Genomic DNA, 27,342 nt, shown 5'->3' with positions numbered 1-27,342 from the left:
AAAAAAAAAAAAGAGGATACTTTCTTCCCTGAGAAGAACTCTAATGCCTCCTATTACAGTTCTTCACTGTGATACAAACACACATTTATTTTTCACAAGATTACGCTTCTACCGCATAAACGTTTACCACCTTGATTTCTCCACCAGTATTTCCCACTAAAACATCTTGTCAGTGTCACTAAGCATTTTTCTTCAGCACGATGTCAATGTCTGTGTCATGTTCCACTGTACCCGTGTCCCATTATTTATTTAACCAGTCTCCTGCTGGTGGATATTTCGGTTATTTCCAACGCTCGGCTATTACACATGGTGCTGCCACAGGGAGGCCACAAAGCGCTTTTCGGTGACATGTGTGCCTGTTAAGTAACTCAACCCCAAAGTATCTGGTGACGTTTGCACTGGTGCCATGGAAGGACGGTGGGAAAGGCCATAGGAATAGGAGAGATGTTGCTGGGTCATGAACGGGTGGCTGGAGAGGTGAGCAGACCAGGGACAGCGTTCTTTAAAGTCCAAAAGGAGAACAGGATGGGAATTTGGCTTCTGAGATTTCCCCTCATCCTGGCTGAGAATTCCTGCCAGTAACCATGAACATGTGTCTTGCTTGGCCAGCGTCAGCAAGGTGGAGATGGATCTCTGCTATTGCTGGGTATGTGCTCATCACCACATTCTCAGTGACCCAACTGGCCCCACCAAATCCCACTTCCAGCCCAACAAAGGGGTGTTATGCAGACTCTAATAAGCAGTAATCCTGTCCTGCTTTCTTCCTACTACTCCCTTCTCTCTCTGCGTCTACCACGATGAGGTCAAGAGGGAGAGTTAGGGGCCACAGGGGAGGGATAGCTTGTTAGCACGCTGCCAGAGCACCGACAACCTGAACCGACCCCAGGCTTTGGCGTTGCTGTCCTGTGGAGCAGACTCTGATGTCCCTTAAAGGACTGCCACCATGAGCCTGCAATGTATAGGATTTTCAATTGGTTTTTCCACTTTAGCTCCCTCACCTGCAGCTTTGCCACCTTAGTGCTGGCCAAGAAAAGGTGGAAGAGGATGAGCTCCTGGAAGATATCAATATCTTTTCAACGCTCTCCGTTTTCCTTTCCCATGGCATGGGCCATGATGAATGAACCTTTATCAGATACTTTTACTAAGAGCCTCTGCCCAACATTGTGTGGCCATGGCGAGAGGGATGCAGCATCCCTTGACCGCTGGGGACATCCACGTGAAGAACTCAAAGGGTGGGCAAAGTAGACATCTCCAGAAACAGGGTTGCTAACACAAAGAAAACAGAAGAAATCATTGGCTGTGCTTGTTTGAATCAAATGCAAGCATGTGCTGGGTTGGAAAAGCAGAAGGTCAATAATGAAGGTGATGGTGTCAGTGGATGTTCAGCCCACTAGACAGAGTCACACGACTCATGGTAGTGGGAGTCGTGGCATCAGTGTATAGGAGAGCTCTTGTCTGGGCACCAGGCAGGGTAAGTCTGGTGTGAATAGATACTGCTGTCTTCCTGCTTTTCTTAGAGCTTCCCAGAGCCTTGCACTCAGAAAAAGACCTTTAGAGATCGTGGAGTCCAGGTTTCCATTCCTTCCCACCAGCTCAGCTGGAGTGGAACCAACATGGGACCTGGGTTTAGATAACCCTGGCCCTTTCCTTACAAGTCAGATGGCCTTAGCAAGTCACTTAACTTCCTTAAGCCTCAGCTTCTGGAAGCAGAGCTAATAATACCTATTTCCCACAGTCATCATGAAGGTCAAGTGAGTTGTTAAACAATATAAAAATGTTAGGTATTGCTGCTTACCGAGTATACAATGTATGCAAACCACAATGATGCCATTTTGCTGTGTGGGGATTGAAAGATGCCCCGCACAGGGGCACCTGGGTGGCTCAGTCCGTTAAATGTCTGACTCTCGATCTCAGCTCAGGTCTTGATCTCAGGGTCCTGAGTGTGAGCCCCGAGTTGGGCTCCATGGTGGAGCCCTACTTAAACAAACAAACAAACATAAGATACCCTACAAATGCTTGTCTGGAAGGGCGGAGGAGCTGTGTTTCATGAAGAGCGACAGTGACGGGCATGACCAGAGCATGTGGCTGTGAAAAGTAATTTTATTCTTTGGAAAACTAAATGGTCCATTTGATGGTGGTACCTGTAGATCTGACCTCATTGGAAAAAGACTACCCAGCATGATGCCATCACCATCAGGTACTAGAAAAACAATAATTTCCCAGCAAGTTAGACATAGAAGGAAGTTACCTGATCTTGATAAAGAACCTCCAGAAAACAACTACAGCTAACACCAAGCTAAATGATGACTGATCGAACGTTTTCCCTCCTGACCCGGGAATTGCCCTCTTGGGCATCTGTCCTAGAGAAATGAAAGCTGTCTGCGACTGGTCCTAGCAGCATTATTCACAATAACCAAAAAACCAGGTACAGTCCGGATGTGCTTCCTCAGGTGGACGGTTGGACGATGGCTACATCCACGCCGTTGAATACTACTCAGCAGTACAAGGAATGAACTATCAATCCATGCAACAACTTGGATGCATCTCAAGGAGATTATGCGGAGTGGAAAAAAAAAAAGCCAGCTCCTAAAGGCTTCATACTGTATATAATATAATATATATTATATATTACATATAATATATGTAATATAATATATATATAGTACTTTGAAATGACAGATTTTAGAAATGGAGAATAGACGAGTGGTTGTCAGGGGGTAAAGTAGACTTGGGGATACAGGAGGATATGGATGTAGTTCTAAAAGGGAAATGGGAGGGATGCTTGTGGTCATGGAACTGCTTTGTAACTTAACTTCGGAGGTAGACAGAGGAAGCTACATATGCGATAAAATGGATAAAACCAAACACACACACACGCAGAAGCACGAGCAAAGCTGGAAGGATCAATCTGTGGGTTGTACGAGTGTCCATCTTGTGGTCAATGTATTGCACGATAGTTTTAGAGGATGTTACTTACCATTTGGGGGAGACAGGGTAAAGGGTACAGGGAAGCTCTTCGTATTATTTCTTGCAACTGTATGTGAATCTACAGTTAGCGCCACAAAAATTTCAATTAAAAAATCAGACCGTTGGGCGCCTGGGTGGCTCAGTTGGTTAGGCAACTGCCTTCAGCTCAGATCATGATTCTGGAGTCCTGGGATCGAGTCCCACATCAGGCTCCCTGCTCAGCAGGGCGTCTGCTTCTCTTACTGACCTCTCTCCTCTCATGCTCTCTCTCTCTCAAATAAATAAATAAAATCTTAAAAAAAAAAATCAGACCGTGGGGGTTAGTCTTACAAACGCCAGCTGAGGTGGGGATTGTTTCAGGAAGAAACCCAAGACTTATCGTGTCAGCCCTATGAGGTAACCCGTAGACTCTGGATGGAGTTGGAGATGCTGGTGGTTTTGGAACTTCAAAACAGAACAAAACAACAAAACAAAAAAACCTTGGTGGAAACCCTGCACGTGGTTTTGTTTGTTTGTTTCCCTCTTCGATGCAGAGAAACAAGGAGGGTAGAGGGTCCTAGAGCGTTACATAGGAAGCTTCCAGATGAGAAATCTACATGTGAAGTGAGCACAGTCTGGCACCACCAGGACCTCACGCTCGCGCCTCACGAGAAGTAGACCTCACCACTCCAATCTGTCCGTGAAGGACATGAGTTCGAATGCATTCTAGGCAGTTGAGCATCCTGGGGGGGACACTGGGTCCAGTGCTTTAGGGGCACAGTCTCAGGAGCCAGATGGCTTAGGTTCAAATCCTAACCCAAACACTTAGTCAATTTGTGACCTTGAGCAAGTGACTGAACTTCCTTAAGCCTCCGTTTCCCCACCTAGAAAATGGGTGAGATACTAGAGTCTACCCCTAGGTTGTGGTCAAGATGAAATGAATTAACGCTTAGAATAGTGCCTGGTCCATTTAGGCTTAATAAAACTTATCTGTTCTTATTCGTCTGGAGGGATGGATGAACATGGCCTACAGGACCAAATTCTCTTGCGCTCACCCTGGAGCATCTCAGGCCTTCTGCTCTGTTTTCCCTGTTTCCCTGGCCTAGGCTGCTGTTCTCCAGGCAGAAGTCTCTAATCACTAAGAAGAGAAAAACCCCAAAATGTCACAAGCTGATCATCTGTATGAGAACTGTTGTTTTCCCACATGTGCAGATTTTTTTTCCAGCTCTAGGACTTGGCCATCTGGGACCTGTTTGGCCTTGTGGGTAACCCTGAAGCTGCTCACAGCTTTCCTGGGCTCTCACAGTTGGTTTAACCAACTGTGTGGTCCTTAAGACACCTACATCCAAAATGCTAGAATATCAAGTACCAGCTTGGGAGGTGAAGGCCCCTACAGACGCCCACTGGGGACTTCTTAAAAATGTGTATTACTGGCCTCCACCCTGGCCCTTTGGAATCTTCATCGTTGGGCATGAGGTCTAGGATCTCTATGTTATACACATTTCCACGGATGATTTAACATCAAACATTTGTCTGTAGGGTTCTCACCAGATGTCAGACTTACTGCGTCCTGCCAGCAAGCCTTCAAGGAAAAGGTAGATAGCCACCATAGTTATTTTTATGCTTATGCACTAGAAAGTCGAAATCCAGAGAGGTGAAGTGTTTTAACCCAAGGACACACACGTGAATGCCAATGCCAGGGACATTGTCTCGAATCAACTAGCTCAGAGGCACTGAAACTGGCCAGCAACTTCTCTGCTAAAAATACTTCTTCCCTCTTTCCCTCCCAGACTCTCTAAAGCCCTACAGAGTGGGGAACCAGGCCTATTCATTTTCCTGCCACTGCTGGCGTTTTGAGCTCCTAGTTCTCCTGAATTATTAGGAACCCAGAGGAGCTCAGCTACTTTGGGTCCATCCCCTCCCCATCCATAAAGCTGTCAGCCAGATGCTGCCTGAGGAACCAGTTCCTCTATGGGCAGCAAGAGAACAGGTGCAAGCAGCACTCCTGTTTGCTGTTTGGGGGTGTAAAGGGCTTGTTGACTCAGAGGCCGGCTCATGTGTGAGAAGAAAATACCCCCGAGCCCCACGCCATTCTTTCCTTTAAGCACCCTTTCCTGGCTGCAAAGCTCCTTCTGTAATGTTCTCTGCATCTCCCCAGCTGCTTCCAGTAGAGAAAACACACCTTCAAAAAGGAAAAGGGTCAGGGAAAACCAAGCATCCAACCTACATTTGGGAAACACTCAGAGCAAGTGTGAGTTTGTGTACATCCCTGACCATGAAACAAAAATGAGAAATCCAAAGAAGAGAGTTGTTTTCAGAACTCTAAATGCAAGCATTTGTGTACACAGAGGGGGAAAATCGCGCTCTCAGGGAAAGGTGGAATGGGGTGGGTCATGGCAGACCTGGACGTGGAGCCTCAGGAGGAAGATTCCTGTCCTCTCGCTGCCCAGGTCACATTCCCATTGCTCTGCCGCAGAAAGACCCTCTAGATCACCCTCCACCATGTCTCTGACCTAGTCTTGAAAATCTGCTTTAAATCAAGCTCTAGCTCCATGTATGTGTCATACACTCTGTGTAGGACTCAAAATGGAAATTTTCTCTGGTGAATGTGCATGTTGCTGGGGAAACCGTATTTGACTAATGGGTTCCTAAAGAGAACCCGTTTCTGTGCCCAGCACTGTGTGAAACATAGAACATACATTAATTATCTCATTTTATCATCACAAGAGTTCCCACAAAATAGGTATTATTATCTCCATTTAATACACGAGAAGACCGAGGCCGAGGGACATGAAGCGACACGCCCAAGGGCCTGGGCTGGTAGGTGGCAGAGCTTGGACGGCGGCCCGGGACTGTATCTCCAGACCCAACATTTGAAGTTCAGCCAGGACACCCCGAAACTGGCTTGATACTCCTTGCCTCTTCGGTTTGGCTGTGACCTATCCCAGTTGTTAGATATGCCCAGTGTCACCTCTGTTCACCAAACTCTATCCACTTTACTACTATGCAAATGCCCCTTGAAATAAATATGAAAACCAAATAATTTTGTCCCCTTCATGGAAATTTTCCCCCAGTAATGTGATAGACACTTGCCGAGCCCGCCTCTCAAAGGAATGACCAGCAAGGTGTGTTAGTTTCCTAAGGGTGTCTGTAACTATCCCAGTTCTGGAGGCTAGGAGTCCAAGGTCAGGGTTTGGGTAGCATTGGTTCCTTCTGCCAGCTGTGAGGGAGAGTCTGTTCCATGCCTCTCTCCTAGCTTGTGGTGGCCTGGGGTTCCTTGGCTTGTACATGGCTGCTTTCTCATTGTGTCTTTTCACATCATCCTTCTTAGGTGTGTGTCCATCTCTGTGTCCAAATTTCTCCTTTTTATAAAGACACCAGCTGTATTGAATTTAGAGCCCATTCTAGTGACCTCATGGTGACTTAATGATCTCTGCAAAGACCCTTTCTCCAAGTAGGATCAAATTCTAGATACTGAGGATGAGGATGTGTCTTTTGGGGACGACACAATTCAACCCATAAAGTGAGGCAACCTCCTTCTTCTCACTCCTGGCCCCAATCTGGCCTTTCCTTCCCCCACATCCAGCCCATGCTTCCCTTCTGGACAGCCGGTACGGGCAAACTGTAGCGAATCACCGGAGGAAGAAATCCAGCGTTTGTATGAACTTGTTCTCCCTGTCTCATCCAGTGTCCCTTCATCTCCTGCCAGCGAGTGGCACCTTGCCCAGGCAGTCACAATGCCCTGCGTGCACCAGGAAAAACAAAAACAGAACAGGTGCCAGAGCCAGTAGAACCTGACCTGTTTTAGCCTGAGGTCTCAGTGTGGTTGTTTGGGGAACGTCCAACATAGGATTTCCACTGTCCTGAGCACACAACCGTGCAGTGGGATTCTTTCAGTCGCTGATTCTCTGATTTTTTCCTACCACAGACCCTTTTGCAGAGCTAAGAAAGCCTATGGGCTCCTTTTATAAAACCGTACCCTAACCACCCAAAGTTGACCGTGGAAGAGGAATCTCCACGTGCGAGGATGGTTGGACACTGCAGTCCAATTCTGGTCCCCCAAATGTACTTTTCTCTTGTAACTTGCACTGTCCACCACTTCTGTCACCACTGTAGGCCTGGGGAAGGCTTTTCTCTTCTAGTCCTTCTTCCCAGCCATGACTAGCAGCTTGTCTGAATCCTCCATGGCTCAGCTGGTTCCAGGCTGTAGCATTTATTTAAACATGTCAGAAGACCCAGAGACCAGAAGGTCCATAACATTTCTTTCAAAAGGGCTTCTGGGTGTGGTTATCTGGGAGCCCAGGCCCATCTTCACATGTCTACTGTGGACATGTCTCCCCACTTCGTACCCCTTCTGCCACCCAATGACTGCATCTTTGAATCCAAATATATACCCAGAGTCAAGGCCACGGATGGGAACAAGCTCCCTCTCCATCCAGCAGGAGACCTGCCTTCCTGAGTTCTCAGCCTTCTCTGTGGAAACTGATGGGCAGAGGCAGACCTTACTCCCTTCAAGGAAGATCTTGCCCTAGAGCCTGGCCTTGGGGAGACCACATAATTCAAATCCGTGCCATGCCAAAAAAAAAAAAAGTCTCTATGTAGACAGAAAGTTGTCTTACAGAAGCCCTTTTGATCACTGCCCTCTCCAACAGAAGATGCCACGCCATAAGTAGTAGGGAGAACAGAGTTCCTTTTGAAGAGGAACCAGTGAAACAATGTTGTCCTTCTATTCAGTGGCCAACAATTGTATTCACAGGCTGTTCGATTGAAATGGAGAGTAGAGATTATTCAGCCAAGTGGAGGTCCCTCCTTTCACAGAAAGGAAACGGAGGCCCAGAAAGGGAAATTGATTTTCACACTATGGGCTAGTGGCAATGGTGGGACTAGAATCTAGCTTCCCTGATTCCCAGCCCAGTACTCTTTAAAATATGGACCCATTCCATATAGCAGAGCACACAGGCTGTCGTCTTATAAACCCTAATTCAAATTCAGACCAGGGTACAACAATGTGGAAGAAATTTCTGAATCATCAGTGAATCCAAAATGGCAGTCTGAGCCCTCCTGGATGAAGGGCTCTAACCACATGAGTGTAACAGGAGAGGGAAGATATTTTAGGAGTTCCCTATTGCTAGTCAGTTCTGTCTCCTAGATGTCTCTTAAACTGCTCCCCCTCCCCTGTCTTTCTGCCTCTGCTTCAATCAACCCAGTCAAAGCATTTCATCATTCCACTGTGACTAAGAATAAAGTCCCAGATCCTTAACGTGAACCAGAAGGGTGTAGGTGTCCGGGCGGTCTCTTGCGTTTCTACCTTCCCTTCCTTTTACCCTTCCCTCAGTCTCTCTGCTCCAGCCAGCCATAGTTCCTCAAAAATCCTGAAGTAAGTCAACCTCCCCCTTCTCCCCCACCCCCGATCTCTTCCTCTGTTGGTTCTGCCTAGAAAGTGTTTTCTCCTTTCCACCTAGATCACTGGTTCTCAGGGAGGATTTTACCTGCCCCTCCAGGACATTTTGCAATATCTGGAGATGTATTTTTGGCTGTCATGACTGGCATGTAGTGGGTAAAAGCCAGAGATGTTGCTAAACACCATATAATGCACAGCACAGGGCATCCTCCTATGACAAAAAGTTATCATCCTAAAATGTTTATAGTAGGGGGATCTATCAGTTAAGCAGCAGCCTTTGGCTCAGGTCATGATCCCAGGGTCCTGGGATCGGGTCCCACATCGGGCTCCCTGCTCAGCGGAGAGCCTGCTTCTCCCTCTCCCTCTGCCTGCTGCTCTGCCTACTTGTGATCTCTGTCTCTCTCTGCCAGATAAATAAACAAAAAAATCACAAATAAATAAATAAATAAACAAAACATTTAAAGTGCTAAGGTTGAGAAACACTCAGAGCCAGCTTAAATGCCACTTCTTCCATGAAGCCCTCCTGGGATACTTTGTTTTGGCCGAAGGTCCCCCTCTGTCCGTGTGCTCCCTCTCTTCCCTTCTCCTTGTCAGTGTTGACACACGGGAGTATTCAAGATACTGGAACATCTGCCTCCCCCACCAGCCCATTTGCTCTAGGACGGAGGGGAGTGTTTGTTCACAACTGATCCCAGCGCCCAGGGAAGTTAGGCATTGCTTTTTGCCTTGTTGACCCTGGAGCACAGAGAAACGTAGTTTACACAGGCAATGTGACTTTTACCACGGGTTACATTGGTTTTGGCAGGCTTCAAACGCAGACCCACAGAGACCCATAGTCAAGAGCACACTCTGGGGATCCTGGCAGAAGTGGGTGGATGTCATAATTCTCCCACCTCCCAGCTGAGTGACTTTGAGCAAGTTACTTAATTTCTCTGGAACAGGTGTCATCGCCAGTAAAAGAAGGATCAACATTGAACCTGTTTCATAGGTACCGTGAACGTGAAAAGGTATAACGTACATAAGGTACCGAACGCCACCTCTGACACAGGGTAAGGGATTAACCACAGAGAGAAGCAAGGGCACTGGGAGGATGGGACCGCAGCCCACAGGCCCTGGATAGTGGGCCTAGGGGTGCAGTAGGAACTTCAGGAGACTGCTGGTCAACCTCTTCTTCTGAACTTTTCCCTACTCTAAGGACGTGCCTACAAACGTCCCATCTTACCTCTCCCCTAGACTTGTTATGTGGACCCCAAATAGCTCCCCACCCAAACTACAGGGATGCCTAAAAATCACCTACAGGTGGGGCTGAGGGTAGCTTTCCAGACTTTCACTTACCCCCTCTACCTCAGAGGAGCTCTGGCTAACACCCTGGGTTTCTTGCCTGACTTCCCCCAACCTCCCCCGGCCCAGCACGCAACCTTCAAGATGGCGGCTCACTTGGACCCACGCTGGCTCTAGATAGCTCCACCTTCCTGGGCTCTGCCTGTGGTGCCAGTAGGGGCCCCACACCCTATAACCTGCCCGCCTCACCTCCCACGGGGTCTGAAACCCGGTCTGCTGCCAGGTGGCCCCGTCGCCACTGGATCTGGAGCCACAGGGGAATTCAAAACATTTTCAGCGAAGGGTTCCCAGAATCTGATGGCCAGCCTTTCCTCTCCCCTAGGGGAGGAGGATCTGTTTCCATTTCCAGGCCTTTTTGCTTCCTTTCCCCACCACCCCACCCTCATTTTAATCACTCAAAAGCTGTTTTTAAAAGAGACAAAGGTCCATTTCCTTCACCGCTCAGGTCAGCCAACAGAAGTGTCTGTCTGAAGATGGACGGGAAGAGGTTTGCCCGTTCTGGGCAGAGAGGACAGCAGATGAGGCACGTGGGAGCCCAGACAGGAAATCCTTTAGCTTTGGGAGCTTGTTGGAGCCAAGACCTACACAGGTAGCCCGGGAGGTCCATGCACAGGAAGCTCTTGACAGAAACCTCTCCCTGTCTGCAGAGCTGTGTGAGCCCCAGGACGGGATCCAGCAGCTTGGGGGGTGGGAAGAGGTCCCCACAGCCAAGGGAGGAGAGGAGAGGGAGCTGGTGGCATCAGCTCAGCCCCATGCCCGGTTGCCAGCACATCCTGGTTTTCTGTGACTGCAGCCACCCACGCCCAAGGGGGTAGCAGCCCCTCGCTTCTGTCTCCTTCTTTGGCTTTCTGCCCTGGGGCCTGTGAAACCTGATGGGTCAGTTTCTAGATCTGGGCTGATTCACTTCCACTTCCTGGTTCTCACATCTTCAACTTCCGAGACTGTGGTTCACCTCCCCCTCAGTCGGCCAAAAGGATGTGGGTGAGTATTTTTTCTTTTTCCCCAAAATGGCCAATGAAAGAGCTGATCTCCTCATCAGCGATTCTTATCCCTGGGAAGTTATTTAAGGGATCAAAACAGCTGAAGTTAGACCTCTGAAGATTTAAATCAGTGACTCGCCTCTATCCCAGAGAGAGGACGGTTCCTCCCATGTGGGAGGATTCTCAAGGAGCAGGCATCAGGCTTCTCCCCCACCATCCAGTCTGGTCTTGGCGGAAAGAGCACTTTTGCCTCCTCCATCTCTCTCTCTCTCTCTCTTTTTTAAGATTTTTATTTATTTTAGAGAGAGTGAGCGTGAGGCGGGGGAGGGGCAGAGGGAGAAGCAGACCCCCTGCTGAGCAAGGAGCCCAATACAGGGCTCCATCCCAGGACCCTGAGACCATGACCTGAGCCAAAGGCAGACAGTTAACCCACTGAGCCACCCAAGTATCCTTGCCTCCTACATCTCTTTTAAGTCACTTTGAAGAAGCAGAGAGGTGCCTTTCCTTGCCCCTTCCCTCCCCCTTTCTGGTAATCCCTCCAACGTGTATAACACAATCTTCCTTCAGTGCCTACTAAACATTTGTGTGATCACATGGAGGGGGAGGTAGCTCAGCAGGGCGGGAGTTGGGTGAGGGAGGGGAGGCCGCTGGGCACCCAAGGAAAGGGGGCATCACTCTCTAGGGTCTCGTGAGCTTTCTGGCCCTGGCTCTGGCCCTGCAGTTGATGACTGGTGAGAGAGAGCTTCTTCAAGGAGAGACGGTTTACTCAGAGATGGCTGAGGTACAATAGGAAGGGGCTCCACCACGGGCACCTGCCAGCCTCAGCTTCCTCTTGCCTAGGACAAGGGTCCCGAGGTATGCTCTGTGCGGCTTTTGCACTTGCCCCATCAGAAGGCCCCTGGTCCCTGGAACTGCAAAGACAAACTTGCATGAATGAGAACTTGAAGAAAATGAGAGGCAGTTGTCACGGCAGGGGCACAGGGTTGAAAAGAATTATAATAATATTAAATGACACTTGGGGTGACCTACTCTGTGCCAAGCCCTGTGTTAAATACTTCATGGCCATTATTTTGGGAAATCCCCTCAACAACTTGAAAAAGAACTTGGGCACTGGAACCAGGCGGCTTTGATGTAAGTCCCAGCCTTGGGACACTTGGGTGGCTCAGTGGGTTAAGTGTCTGCCTTCGGCCCAGGTCATGACCGATCCCCACATCGGGCTCCTTGCTCAGCAGGGAGCTTGCTTCTCCCTCTGCCTCTCCCCTCTGCTTCTGCTTTCTCTCTCTCTCTCTCTGACAAATAAATAAATAAATAATCTTTTAAGAAGCAAGCAATCCACCCATCCATCCATCCCAGCCTCGCCTCTGTCATGTTGTATGCCCTTGGGAAATGACCTAATCTTACCGGGCTTCAGTTTCCTCATCCATAAAATGGGAATAACGGTAGGCCGTACATCATGGTGTTCTGAGGGTTATGTCGGGGAATGCAAGCAGAGCAATGACACAAACAGCCTGCACCCAGTGGGCACTCAACAAGTGTTAGCCACAGTTGGCATTGTTAGGGCCTCTTATGGCTTATTTCTAGGGTCGCCCCAACATAAGTCTCATAAAATGGAAGGTTGAACGATAGAAATGCATCGTCTCATCGTTCTGGAAAGCAGGAGCCCAAGACGGAGGTGTTGGAAGGTTCGGTTCCTTCAGAGGGCTGTGGGGGAGAGTTGGTGCCATGCTTCTCCCTCAGCTTGCGGGGCCTCCGGCGTTGCTCGGCTTCTAGACGGCCATCTTCTTCCTGTGTTTCTTCACATTGTCTCACCTCTGTGTGTTTGTCTGTTTGAGCTGCTATGTCAGTAGCGTAGACTGGGCGGCCCAAACAACACAATTCATTTCTTACAGTTCTGAAGTCTGGGGAGTCCAAGATCAAGACAGGAAATTCAGCATCTGGGGATAGTCTGCTCGCTGGTTTACAGACAGCCGTCTTCTCACTGTGTCCTCATGGCAGAAGGTGAAGGGAGCTCGCTAAGGTCTCCCTCATAAAAGCACTAATTCCAGTCATGAGTGTTCAGCCCTCGTGACCGCATCACCTCCCAAAGACCCCACCTTCAAATACCGACACACTGCGGACTGGCTTTCAACATATGGATTTTTCAGGGAACATAAACATTCAGTCTATAGTGTATGGTTTTTTGTTTTTTTTTTTAATTAAAACAAGTTTTTTAAAAAAATTTATTCATTTGAGAGAGAGAGAGAGAGAGTGAGGGAACAAGAGCAATGGAGAGTGTTAGAGGGAGAGGGAGAAGCAGACCGCAGGACCCTGAGATCATGACCTGAGCCGAAGGCAGACCCTAACTGACTGAGCCACCCAGGCATCCCTGTAGTATGTGTTTTTATAAAGACACCCATCATATTGTATTAGGACCCATTCCAAGGACCTTACTGTAACTTGATTACCTTTTTTGTAAAGATCCTATTTCCATGTAAGGTCACATTCTGATGTACTAGGAGTCAAGACCCCAACATATCTTTTTGGAGGGGACAAAATTCAACACATAATACAAGGCTAAGTAACTCACTCAAGGTCACACAGCTTGCTGGTGATGAAGGTGGGTCCTGGAACCCTAGATCACTTGGTGACAAATCCCACAGCAATACACCCCAACATAAAGCCCCAGCACTACTCCACCTTTTCTAGACAAGGAGAAAGAACCAAAGAGAGACACTCAGAGTCTGCTGTATTATAGCCCTTTTCCTTTCTCTCTCCTTCCTCCACAGCCTGCCTGCTCCAGGCTGAGCTGGTGAACTACGAGCGAGTCAAGGAATATTGCCTCAAAGTCCTGAAGAAGGAAGGAGAGAACTTCAAGGCTCTTTACCGGTCTGGTGTAGCCTTCTACCATCTTGGAGACTATGACAAAGCACTCTACTATTTGAAAGAAGCAAGGACCCGACAGCCAACAGGTAAGGTGGCAGTTACTGTTTTCTTACTGGCAGTCCCTCTGGCAGCCTCCCCATCATGGCGCCCAACTGTCATGGCAGGCGGGGCCAGGTGTGGGCCAGGACCTGAAATGAGGAGCTCGGACAGTCCAAGCATTTGGCTGGGGTCTTGGTTCCAGGGAGCTTGGGCACCTCTTTTCAAATAGAATATGGAATTCTCTGGGGTTTTTTCCCAGTCCAGAAGCCAACTCTTCCCACTTACTCAATAAATACATATTGAGTTCTTAGTTTTGTGCCACAGTTCGTGCTGGGTGCCAGGGATGTAGATGAGAAGATGGAGTCCCGGCTCATGAGGACCTCACAGTCCAACTGGTGAGATAGAATGCAGATGGATACTCTTGGTGCTGAGCTCAGCGATTTGCGGGAAGGGTGCTCTGACTTCTCTGGTCAGCTCCCCTTCCTCAGAGCCTGCATTTCCTGCACCATTCGCTCAAATTCCTGTCCACTGGCTCAGCCGCTCATTCATCCCACAGACATGGGTCATGAGCAGGTCTGGATGTGTTCTAGGAGCTGGGTAGACAGCGGGGAACAAAAGGAAGCTGCTACCTTCCAGGACTTTGTGTCATGATGGAGGAGGATGGACAGGAAACAAATAGGTAGAAAATACAATATTTAGTCATGGTAAGTGGTGGGAAGGAAATAAAGCAGAGTAAAAGAATCAGGAGTAAAGGGGGTTCTGTTTTACACCAGGGGATCAGGAAGAGCCTCTCTGAGGAGGTAACATTTATTTATTTGTGTGTGTGTGTGTGTGTGTGTGTGTGTGTTTTATTAATTTTTTATATATTTTTATAAACATATTATGTATTTTTATCCCCAGGGGTACAGGTCTGTGAATCACCAGGTTTACACACTTCATAGCACTCACCATAGCACATACCATCCCCAATGTCCATAACCTCACCACCCTCTCCCTATCCCCCTCCCCCCAGCAACCCTCAGTTTGTTTTGAGGGATTAAGAGTCTCTTAATCCCGATCCCATCTTGTTTCATTTATTCTTTTCCTCCCCTCAAACCCCCTACATTGAATCTCCACTTCCTCATATTAGGAAGATCGTATGATAGTTGTCTTTCTCCGATTGACTTATTTCGCTAAGCATAATACCCTCTAGTTCCATCCACGTCGTCGCAAAGGGCAAGATTTCATTTCTTTTGATGGCTGCATAGTATTCCATTGTATGTATATACCAAATTTTCTTTATCCAGTCATCTGTTGATGGACATCCAGGTTCTTTCCATAGTTTGGCTATTGTGGACATTGCTGCTATAAACATTCGGGTGCACGTGCCCCTTCGGATGACTATGTTCGTATCTTTAGGGTAAATACCCAGTAGTGCGATTGCTGGATCATAGGGTAGTTCTATTTTCAACTTTTTGAGGAACCTCCATGCTGTTTTGAGGAGGTAACATTTAAACAACGAATTTGAACTTGGTATTACCATTGTTGTTCACATGGCTGATTTTTTAAAAAATCCAATCCTCCTTCCAAGAAGAATTTAAGAACTTCACGATCAGTTTGCAAAGACCCAAATGTATACTTTTTTCTATATTCTTAAAGACTGCCCATATCTTTATTTTTATGTATCACTGTTTTGCTTTTTTTTTTTTTCTGTATATAAATGTGTTCTAGACTTGAAGCAACTTGAGAACTAAGAACTAGACTCATTTAACAGAATTTTCTTGAGCGCGTCCTATCTGCCAGCACTGCTGGATGCTATAGCTGGCATTTTTGAGTGTTAGTATTTGCTTCTGCTTCCTGAAGTATAACATTAATATTTAACGTTAATAACATTTAAAACATTTACATTCAGTTAGTATTTACTGCTCATTGGATGAAGCACCTTTGGACTTCTCTATCTTGGTCCTCACGGCAATTTTATGAAGAAGGTAGACGCTCCCCGAGTGAGGGAGGCCACCAAGGCAGGCTCACCCCTTAACCGTGGGCCTCCCTGGGCCTCTTCATCTCTCCAGGGGCTCAGTGCTCCCTCTGTCACAGTGAGGACGAGGATCCGGACTTGGCATGATTGTAATGAGGTGGAAATAGATGATGACAGGAACAAGCGTGGCCCTAAGTAAAGATTCCGTGTAGACCCGACCGTTCTCCTCCCCACGCCCACCAGGTGTTCCCTAAGGTGTGTTTCTCTCCTTGCAGACACCAACGTGATTCGGTACATCCAGCTGACGGAGATGAAGCTCAGCCGATTCTCCCAGAGAGAGAAGGAAGCCATGTGACAGCTGCAGCCGCCCCCGAGGACGGACTTCCAGGCAGCCCCCCGGGCGAAGGGCCCCTCCTGGGTTTTGCTCCCTTCTCCCCACGTCTGCCGGCTCCCCCTTTCTTCCTCTGGCTGCCCCTCAGCAATCCGTCTGCTCCCAGTGGGAAAGGAAGGAGAGGCATATTTGGAACCTGGCGGGTTGCCTGCCATGGAGACACCCCTTCTCTAGCAGGTCCACTACTGAGAGGGACCTCACTTCTGCGGGGACAGCTGGAGAGGACTCTTCCAGGGCCCAGAACGCTGATGCAGCAGTGACTTCAGCCAGTGCTCCTGACAGAGGCAGAGCCTGGTAGATGTGCCGTCGCAGGCACGGAGCCCACGGGCTGGACCCCTGCACACTTTCCGGACAGACCAGAGCATCTCAAGGCAACCGTGACCAATCCAGGGAAGAGACAAACGCCAGAAGCATCAGGTTAAGCCAACAGACCGTGCATTTGTACCCTGGGTTCCCCCCCACCCCCACGCAGCCACCTCAGCCCCTGCCTCCCTCCCTCCACTTGTTGTCTTGGCCTGGCTTTCTTCTCTCCCCCTCGGGGATCTCTGAGACTGCCAGGATTCACAAGCCTCTGAAACCCACTCTCAGTGCCCTCGGGTGACCACACATACCATTCTCCCATACTCCCGCCCAGCAGGCAGCTGTGACAGCAGAGGGACAGGGTGAGGAGGGCCCCAGGCTGAGTAGGTGATGGAGGGGAGGGGAGATGACCTCTAGGGGAAGTAGCATTGTCTAGCCTGCAGCATCGAACTGTGGACTCAGTAAGTGTAAATAAAAATAAATTAACAGGCAACAGCTCCTGTCATTTCTGTTGGAAGCAGCCCACTCCCTCGCTGTCACTCCCTCCCCCAACTCTGAGTCAGAGCTACTTACAGCTTCCCCCAAAGCGAGGGCCCATTTGTCCAGGGGTAAACAATGTTGGCTGCCGCCTCTGTGCGTTGGAGTGGGCTGGCCTTGCGGAGACTAGCCAGGGACTTGGCCTTGTGGGAACTTGTAGAGCCTCCTTTTGATGAAATTATCTGGACTCAATATCTAGCACATAGAATGTGTTCAACAAATATTTGTTGAATGAATAAATTATGACTGCAGACTGGCTCTCCTGCCTTAAACTAATTTTAGCCCAGCCTAGTCTCCTGATATCTATGCTCTTTATGCTCTGCCGTGTTGCTTTAGTCAAATAAGAAACATTTACTGAGGGCTTATCGTTTGCCGATCATTGTGCAATATGCCGTGGGACGGAGGACATCGTCCTGGTCTTGAAGGGGATGGAAGAGTTGAGAAATACTCGTATGAGATTACCACCAATGACACCTTTAATTTCTATGATGCTTTAAATTTTTCAAAGCACTTTCGTGTATTTTTTGTGTGATTAGTGAGACAAGATTGTACAAATTAAAATATATACAAATGCAATAATGTTAATAGTTAGCATTTATTAAATGCACTATCCTCAGACACTTACACGTATAATCTCATTTCTTTCCTGCAATTACCCTCTGAGATACTATTTCCATTAGGTGGGTAAGGAAACTTAAAATCCAGAAATATTCCCTCCCCCAAGGTGATAGGACCTTAAGTGACGTGGCTAGGATCTGAACCAGGTCTGTCTGACCCAGAGCTCTAAATGCTAACTACCCTAGTTAGCTGCTCTCTACGAAGTAGTCTATTGAGCTGTTACGACCATTAGGGAGTAGGACAGTGCGTATTCCGTTGAAAAGCCTTACTAGGCCAATAATGGTATATGGGCTGCCTCTGTATTTAGCCCAAGGTTTAAAAAGGTCCCTAACGCCAACTCCTTAGTGGTCAAGGCAGTGACAGGCCAGAAAAGACAGCTGAGACCTAGCAGTTACTTCTGTGTATGATTCATTGTACTTTCTGATGTCAGCGCATATCCAAACCCACCCTCTATTTCCCCAGCCTTGGGGAAGCTTCACAATTATAGGTAGAGATCGAAAGGAAACACAAAGTAAATTATGGGTTCTTTGTGCAATCAGAGACTCCACCCCACCCCTGCAGGATCCAATCACTGCTGAGAGGCCCAGAAGCCAGCAGTCCAGGTTATAGTCCCATAGCTGCTGAAAGGCTTCCAACAGGGGTGTTAAGAAGGTGCTAGAAATACCCAGGGGCCCCGCAGTTGCCTGTCTATAGCTCACTTCTGGGGAAGAGGAAAAGGAAAATGCTGGTATCGCTGCCACATTCTCCCCTCACTCCCCACCAGATCCTTCCCTCTGCCCTTTTCTTCCAGAACGGGTTCACATTTACCCAACTCAGAACCATCCTGCGTCAGACACAGCATAGGCATATGTGCAAGTCTCCCCCGTTCCCAAGCCTCCAGCCCAGGAAGCTTGCGAGTTGGCAAACTGCTTGCCAGGGTCTGAAGGATGCGGGTGAGTTCAGAGGGGGGAGGCAGAACGGGTTCAAACCAGCAGGGTCTTCCTTTCGTCTTCATGCCATCAGGAAGGGCTCGGACTAACTATCCCCAAACCAGAGCAGGAGAGAGGTCTTGCCTCAATGAGTAAGTTGGGGCAGAGCTGGACAGAGGGGGATAAGATCGTCGCCATCCTTCTAAAGAGGAAGGTGGAAACCCAGAACTAGATGAGCACAGCCCTGGGCACAGATTCCCTGCTGTCTGGTGGTTTGCGTACACTTGCTTACTGGAATCCGTTCAACTGTGACCCAATGTTAAGTGATTCCCAAAGTAAAAATTTGCCTGGGAGTGTTGTCCGATGTTTGGGGTGGAGGGTGAAATTGCCGTGCATTTTGTCCAACAAAAATTTCAGAAAGCTGTTAAGCAAGATCAGGTCTATTCACCTTAGACGACCTTCAGCTTCCTGCCCCCCCATCCCTCCTCAAAACACGAACTGTGATTTCATGACACCCTTTGTTTGCAGACGTCACTGCTGACCTGGAGCACTAATCCTGGATCTGACCTGCTGTGTCATCTCCTGCTTGGACTTTTGTGATAGACTCTTCGGGGAAAAAAATTATACTTTTCTTGTTATTGTTATGAAAGCCTCACATGTGTACTGTAGAAATTTAGCGGGGGGTGGGGGGTGGGGAGACAAACTCCAACCCGTCATCCTACCACCCAAGACAAACATCACTGGCTTTTAGACTTCTCTTTCAGTTCTTTGGGGGTATAAATGTTCACATGCACATGCAGGGCTTGTTTTGTTTTGTTTTGTTTTTAACAAAAACTGGATTACACTGTAAATACTCTTTAGTAACTTACTTTTCAAAATGTGTATTTATATTTTAGAATATGTAAGACACACACAGGTGAGAACTCAGTCTCCTTCCCACCCTGTCTGCCAGCATCTAGTTTCCCTCCAAATACTTGTACTGTATATCCTTTCAGAAACATTGATGCATTTTCGAATATATGTGTATATCCTTTTGTCACAAATGGTAGCATATCAGACACACCTTTTTGCCTCTTGTGCTATTTCACTTAACTCGATCATGAGCGAAACGTTTTGTGTGGGTGTCACTCGGACTTTTTCAACAGCATCTTCATTATGTGGATGGACTCTCACTTGGTAGCCTGACTCTTTACACGAATTGTTTCATTTGTTCCCATTCTTTATTGTAAATAATGTTGCAGCAGACATTCCTGTTGCTAAAGTTTGCACACACCTATGGCTATTTCCTTGGGATAAAATCCAAGAAGGAAATTGCTTGGCTCTCTTTAAGAATTTTGATATATGTTGCCAACTGCCCTGAGAAGAGTTTGTACTAAACTTCGCCCCTTCCTGTTTGCAGGCTTGAGATTGCCCTGTTCCCTACAACCTCACTAACGGTGGATATAGTCACTTACCAAACCTTTACCAGTCCGGTAGGGAAATAATAGTATGTCAGTGTCACTGGAACTCATACTTCTTTGATTATGAGTGAATAACCTCTTCAAATGCCTATTGACCCTTTGTACTTGTTTCCTTGTGATTTTCTGTTTATTTGATATTGGTATGTTTACCTTTATTCCCAATATGTAATTTTATTAAGAATATTAGTTTTGTCAAGAAACATTGCAAATATGCTTTCCAAGTGCTTTGCTTTTGAATTTTGTTTATGGTGCTTTTTGACACACATAAATTCTTAATTCTGCAATTAATCTGGATCTCTGTTGCCAGCTCCTTCTGCCGATGGGTCACCCTCTCATTGCTGTCAGAGCTCCCCCTCTCAACACAGTCTGATTCTGTCACTCCACATCTTAAATATCTTTAATGGCTCCTCACCACTTTTAGGATAAAGGCCAAACTCAGCATAACATGTAATTTCTCCCGCGGACTCTTCCTGGCTTCCCTCCTGGTCCTCTTCCAAAGGTACCCTACATTTCACCATTGTTCAGCTCCTTGTGATTCCCCAAACCCATCGCTCTGGGTCTCTGGGTCTTTCCATGTGGTTCCCTCTGCCTAGCAGGCCACGCCTCACCCCTCAAACCCCCTCTTTGCCTTGCTAACTCCTATAGGACTCGACCAAGGAATCGCTGCTCCAAAGCTTTCCTTGACCCCATGGTTTGTACTCCTAAAGCAACATGAGCCTGCTTCTGCATAGCATTTGCTCCAAGGAATTGGAAATTCCTATTTATGTTTGTCTCCCCCACTAGCTGACCATTCCTTGAGGCAGGCACTGGGGTTTACTCATTCTTTGCAGCCAGCATCTTGCGCACAGTGTCTAGCACACAGTAAGTGCTTGATAAATGCCACTGAGCCCTGAATCTGAAATGAATGAATAATGGCAAATGAACAGCAGCACATGCTACTTGGGGAAAATGTAGGGTTGGACTGGATCTGTGCTTCTGAGAACCGAGAAACCCTAGGAAACTCGGTGTGGAAGAGAAGCCACATGCTCCAGTGTTGTGCTTTCCAGAACATCAGAATCACTTGGAGTGGCTTTTTAAAAATACACAATCTCAGCCCCTGCTTTAGACCCATTGGTTCAGACTCTCAAGACACTATAGTTTTTTATTTTTTTTAAAGATTTTATTTATTTATTCAACAGACAGAGATAACAAATAGAGAGACAGGGAGAGAGAGAGGGAAGCAGGCTCCCCGCTGAGCAGAGAGCCCGATGCGGGACTCGATCCTAGGACTCTTGAGATCATGACCCGAGCAGAAGGCAGCGGCCCAACCCACTGAGCCACCCAGGCGCCCAACAGTATAGTTTTTGAAATGTCCTGAAGTATTTCTGATGACCAGCCAGGTGAAAGAGTGCGGTGAGGTAGACCAGCAGACAGTGCAGAGCACCTGGCATTTCTAACCATGTGATTTCTAGGAGTGGACAGATAGAGCTTTGTTTGAATACCAGCTCTGACATCCACTAGCTGTGTGACCTTGAGGTTGTTGCATGACTTTTCTGATCCTCATTTTCCTCCCTTATATATGAGGATAATTTTATATTCCTTAATGGGCTATTGGGAGGATTAGGGACTAACTTGGCTCCTAGCTCAGTAACCCTGCACCAAATAAGCATGAAATAAACATTAATTTCCTTCCCCCAGTCTCCTGAGCCCCCAGTTCCTCAGTTATGGTAAAGGTAATACCTTGACATTCATCCTCCATTTTCCCACCCTGCACTCTAGAAGGAAGGAACTTCTAACAGGCCTGCGAGTTACTCTCTCATCAAATAGGACAAGGACTTGGTTGGGGGAAAGGGGCAGAGGAAGCCACATACTCTCTCACATGTCCTCTCCCAACATGTCAGAGACTCCCCAACAATCACTTGGAAAAGTTCTGTTGGTTGGCAGAACCAAGTGTCTTCTAGTCGCATCCAAAGATCAACCTAGTTTTCTTCCTGTGGTAGCACACAGAGGCCAGTGCCTTCTGTGCTGCAAGAGGAAGGCAACCGTCAGGAAACAGAGTAGCCATTGCCAGTTTCTTCCCAATGCCCTGGGATCCTACTCACATGCCTCAGGGCAGGAAAGAAGAAACTGGCTGTAAGGCAGAAATAGCTGATTTGCACTTGCTCTGATTAAGGTGCCCCTGTGTCCTGCTCCCAATACCTACTTGCCCTCTCCCCCCAGCCCAGAGCGGACCACACAGACAGGGAAAATGCATTCAGCCCATCAGGCCTGACAGAGTTCAAATTACCAAGTCAGCATGAAAAGTCCCACTCTAAATGGACTGAAATTGGATTCTATTAAAAACCACACTCAGTGAGGCCCTTGGCTATTAATATTTGTGAAGACAGGGAGGAGGGGGAGAAGGCAGAGGCCCCTGAAAAAGGTTGGGGATCTCAGCTGTTCAGTTGAATTGCTTGTCTGGAAGCAAGCCCACAGCTGAAAGCCAGTTTGCCCTGTTTTCAGCATCTCACGGCGTATTAGTTCCGGGAGGAACCTGAAAGCTCACTAGTTTAACCTTTCATCTTACAGCTGAGGGATCAAGTCTAGGGAAGGTGAGTGTTCAAGGTCACATAGCTCATCAGTAACAAAGCCAGAACTGGAATTAGGTCAGTTTTCTGACAACAAATGTAATATTCTGTCTACAGAGCCAAAATACACTTACACAGCACCTGTCTTTAAAAAAATAAAAATAAAAAAGTAATGCTGTCAAGTTATTATCTTCTAGAGAAAGAAGGAACAGAGTACACATTCATTCATTCATTCACTCGGTATTGATCATTCCCCTCACTTCATTATAGGTGGTTCAAAGGTCAACGAAGTATTTTCCTTGCTTGAGAAGCTTCGAGTCTATAAAGAAGAAAGAAAAATAAAGAGACAACTCCGAATCTGTGTATGCCAAGGGCATACATGGAGGAGGCATCTGTACCAATCCTAGGAACAGTGAAGATTTTCCTGAGGGGGTATCAGCTAGCAGAGCAGAAGAGATGAGAGATGAGTGAACTTCAGGGTCAATGGCAAGGCTCTACTGCTCCTTTTCTTGGATGCACTATGAAAGGATTTGAGACAGTCATCACACGCTTTATCTTTTCTCACCCTTTTCCGGGTGTTCCAAGCCTGGGCTCAGGCAATGTCACTTTTACCACCTGGGTAAGCCCAAGGGCTGAGAAGTCACAGAAGACTTTACAGGTTGTATCTGATTAAATCGCCTCCGTGCAGAACAGGGACGAGAGGCTGCATATGCTATCTGTGATTACAGTCAGAAGCTCCTCAAGACTTGTGGCTTCCGTAACAGGCAGAAATTCTACACCACGTTCCACAAATGTACCTCCAGAGGCGTATGTCATGGGTGCCCTGGGTATACTCCATTGTCCTGTGTTCTTTCCTTTCCTCTGACCTCAGCCTCTTATTCTACAGCAGCACTGTCTGTGCAAAATGAAATGTGAGCCACCTAAGTAATTCTAAGTTTTCTAGCAGCCGCATTTAAAAAAGTAAAAGAAGGCAGAAAAATTACTTTTAATAATATACTCTGAACAAAAATAAAGTTAAGAAAATAACCAGAAAGAATAAAACACTCAGACACTGAAAAAAATAAAATTAAATTTAAAAAAATACTCGGGAATAAATTTAGCAAAAGAAGTACAAAGCTTAAACTCTGAAGACAAAATACTGTCGAAAGAAATTAAAGAAGACTTGAATATATGGAAAGATAGCCCATGTTCATGAATTGAAGATTTGACATTGTTAAGATGTTAACCTCCCAAACTGATCTATAGATTCAACACGATCTTTATCATTGTCCTAATTGACATCTTTGCAGAAATTTACAAACTATTCTTAAACGCTGTATGGAAATGCAAGGGACCCAGAATAGCCAAAACAATCTTTAAAAAGAAGAGCAAAGTTGGAGGACCCTCAATTCCTAATTACAAAAGCTTACTTACTACAAAGCTATGGTAATCAAGACCGTGTGGTGTTAGCATAAAGGTAGATAATAGACCAATGGAACAGAAACGATAGTTCAGGAATAAGCTCTCACTTTTTTTTTTTTAAAGATTTTGTTTATTTATTTGACAGACAGAGATCACAAGTAGGCAGAGGGCAGACAGAGAGAGTGGGGGAAGCAGGCTCCCTGCCAAGCAGAGAGCCTGACGCGGGGCTTGATCCCAGGACCCTGGGATCACGACCTGAGCCGAAGGCAGAGGCTTTAACCCACTGAGTCACCCAGGCGCCCCAAGCTCTCACCTTTATGGCAGATTGATTTTCAAGGATACTAAGATATTTCAATGGAGAAGAAAGTGTCTTTTCAACCAATCGTGTTGAGACAATGGGGTAGCCACATGCCAAAGCATGAAGGTTGACCACTACCTTACATCATACACACAAAAAATTTACTCAAATGGATTAAAGACCTAAATGTACGAGCTAAAACTTTCTAACTCTTAGAAGAGAACGGAGGTGTAAATCCTTGTGATTTGGGGTTAGGTGATGTTTTCTTGGACGTGAAACCAAAAGCACAAATACGGTTGTTTTTTTTTTTAATTTTTAAAAGACAAAATAGATAAAACTAACTTTTTTCTATTAAAATTAAAAACTTTGGTGCTTCAAAGGGCACCATCAAGCAACACACACTATGGGAGAGAATCTCCCACCTTTGCAGTCATATATCTGATAAGATATTTGTATTTAGATTATATTAAGACCTGTCTGTTGGTCGTCCTGGCTAAGTGGGGCACAGAGCCAGTAGAGGTCACGTCAGAAGTGTCTCCAAAGAGGGAGGTAGACATGGGGATGGAATCCTAGTGGTTGCACATGACCATGGCCAGGTTGTGCAGGTACAGTGTGGTGCCCACTCACAGGAAGAGTGAGTCCGTCAGCCGCATGACAGGGAAGTGGAAGACTGTTCCCACAGTCTTGCGCTGAAGTGTGCCAGGCGATGTCCCCACCTGCGGCGGCTTGCACCCCTCCGTGCCACCCGGGCAGGCCCCATCCCACAAGTGCGGAGACCCAGCCCTGCTGCCATTGGCTGCTGGGCCTCACCCAAACAAGCCTGGAACCTACCTTCTTATACTGGGCTAGAACCTGTCTTCCAGTAGTTTCCATCCAGGACCTGCCTTTGGCCCTCTTCAGAGCCAGACAGGTCTTCTCTCCAAAATGACATTCCCCCATCTGGACTCTTTTTAACGTCTTCTATTTTCTGGCCTCTATGTTCCAGTTCCTTCAACTATTCTTCCCTCATGGGCTGTCCAGCACCGGCCCTTGTTTTTCCGTCTATTCGTGTTCCTCTTAAAATGCGACGCGCAAAACCATACTGGCCAGCAGGAAAACAGGGGACCCTCACTGTCTCTCTACACCTGGACTGCAAAGGTGCCTAGCTTTTTGTCAGATCACTTCACAGCTGGCTAGTGGTATACATGTGGCCCCATCTTCTCGTTATACCACTGATTTAAAATTTTTTGTTATCGAGTTATAATTCTGTATATAAAATGCACAGATCTCAAGTGTCAGTTGTTACATCCTAAAAATAAATACACTCCTGCAACCAGTACGACAATCATAATATAGAACATTGCCTTCACCCTAGAAAGTTCCCTCATACGCTATTCCCAACAGTCTCCTTCCTGAAACCCTGGAGGTAACAGCTATTCTGACACTAGCCCTGTAGATAAGTTTTGAAAACGCAAAACTTGTTTTTGAAATTCATATAAATGGAATAATATAGTATTGTGACATTGTATTTTTATCTTCACGCACAGTTTTATTCCTACTCAGTTTAACTACATTGATTTCCGTCTGTCCTTTACAGCTTGTAATGTGTGCTTTCATCATGATTCTGTCACCCGTATCTGCTGATTCCCCCAATTTCATGCCATGTACAGATTTGACAACAATTCCTCTGTCCTGAATCTGGCATAAAACCAGAACAAAGATGGAGAGTGCAGCAGCACACAACTAGAACCCTCCCTTCAATTTTCAAGCTTAGGAGATTGCCCACAAAGTGGGAGCAATGGCCAACAGGAGGCGTGGGGAGATGATTCATGTGGGTGGGGAGGACTGCATTGGAATGCATTGAAAGAGGGAGGTGGAAAAAAAAAAAGAGGGAGGTGGGGCACTGGCGTGAGTGGATTGGTTAAGCATCTTCCTTAGCCTCAGGTCATGATCTCAGGGTCTTGGGACTGAGTCCCACAGGGAGCTCTCCGCTCAGTGGGGAGTCTGCCTCTCCCTTTCCCTCTCCGTCTGTGTTCTCCCTGTCTCTGTCTCAAGTAAATAAATAAAATCTTAAAAAAAAAAAAAAAAAAAGGAGGCGGGCACAGGACATTCTAGTGGCATATGTGTTGGGAGGGGGCAAAGATGACGAGGAAGGTCTGAGGTCACATGCATAGCTGGGACCACTGAGGTGAGAGGGAAGATAAGAGCTCCCAGGGAGGTGATCCCAGGGCCTGGTCAGTCACCTGGAGTTAGAGGGCCATGAAGTTTTCCGTGGTTGCCTCAGGAATCCTGAGCTAAGGTTACCGGTAGGTCTGTTTTTATGTTTTGTTTTGTTTGTTTGGCAAGTCCTAAGTGGAATCTGCCAGCTCACAAAGAAAATTATTTTCTCAGATTTAGAATCTGCCACAATTGTTAAATTGCAGGGAACTCTTCATTTCTCCTCTCGCTCCCTCACCTCAAAAGCAGTGAGTGAGGCCTTGGGTCGAGGCTGAGTGTAGGCTGAGGGTTGGGGCTGGCACTGGAGGGAAGGACATTGAAATATGGTGGCTCTTCTCATCTTCCAGCCAGGGCATGATTCTGCCACAATAAAGTTCACCTTACCAAAATGTTGCTTGCATTTTTACTTTTTGATTACTTTGGATTCGGCATGATAGGACTCCTGTGTCTTTGACACACACACGTGGGCTGGGCAACTCAGATAAGCACAGAGCTGTGAATAAGGAGGCCTGACCCACACGGGATCTGCCTTCACGGGCTGCAGGGCCCTGAGTCTGCGGTGCACCTCCACTACTTCATTCCCATTTATAAATGGGTGGAGGTGGGTCAGAAATCTCTCTGGGTCTCTGAATCACCCCGCCAGCATTTTCAAAAATACAGATAGTGGGGTTCAGGAAATGGCATTTTTTTAAAAGTAAAATTCTGTTACTGGTTCAGAGACTGATATTTGGGAATCACTCAATTGTGTTAATAGTTTATAAATATGTAGCAGGATATCTTCACTGACCCCAAACAGAATTGGCCCTTTCTGATCCACGCACTTATTTCATGTATTTGCTTGAATTAATAAACATATTAACCAAAGATAAGAAAGGTCTTTTTTTTTTTTTTAAGAGAAGCTTTAGAGGACATCAAGGGGCAGAAATAAAGACACTGGGGTGTCTGACCATCAGGCATAGTAGAAATTTCTATGATAAGGGAATGAAGAAATTAAAAAAGTATTACCAGTGTCCCTATTTGGCACACAATTCAGTGTAAGGAAGGTACCAACACCTCATCACTAGTGGACTGGATCGTGTAACCCCTGGGCTACCTAGGGCTCTCAGGTACTATGAGAACTGACCTTGAGCTTGTAGGAGGACAAAATTCCTTTGCTTACTC

The 27,342-nt window shown here is 46.9% G+C and overlaps 1 protein-coding gene across 2 annotated transcripts in view; it reads left to right on the top strand.

The window, feature by feature from the left end:
* The window catches only part of TTC9 (tetratricopeptide repeat domain 9), a 32,981-nt gene extending 12,947 nt beyond the window's left edge, over positions 1 to 20,034 (top strand). Inside the window, exons 2-4 of one of the 2 annotated variants that reach the window (XM_047738101.1) lie at positions 13,434 to 13,616; positions 15,802 to 18,304; positions 18,809 to 20,034. In XM_047738101.1, coding sequence (XP_047594057.1) covers positions 13,434 to 13,616; positions 15,802 to 15,881 — 263 coding nt within the window. In that variant the 3' untranslated portion in view covers positions 15,882 to 18,304; positions 18,809 to 20,034. Of the gene's footprint in view, positions 1 to 13,433; positions 13,617 to 15,801 lie in introns of both variants that reach the window. The other variant, XM_047738102.1, reaches the window with a different exon arrangement.
* Positions 20,035 to 27,342: the final 7,308 nt, after the last annotated feature.

This window comes from Lutra lutra, chromosome 7, assembly GCF_902655055.1.
Source record: "Lutra lutra chromosome 7, mLutLut1.2, whole genome shotgun sequence".
NCBI lineage: Eukaryota > Metazoa > Chordata > Mammalia > Carnivora > Mustelidae > Lutra > Lutra lutra.
The sequence above is the reverse complement of the archived record's forward strand: the minus strand, read 5'-3'. Positions and strand labels throughout refer to the sequence as shown.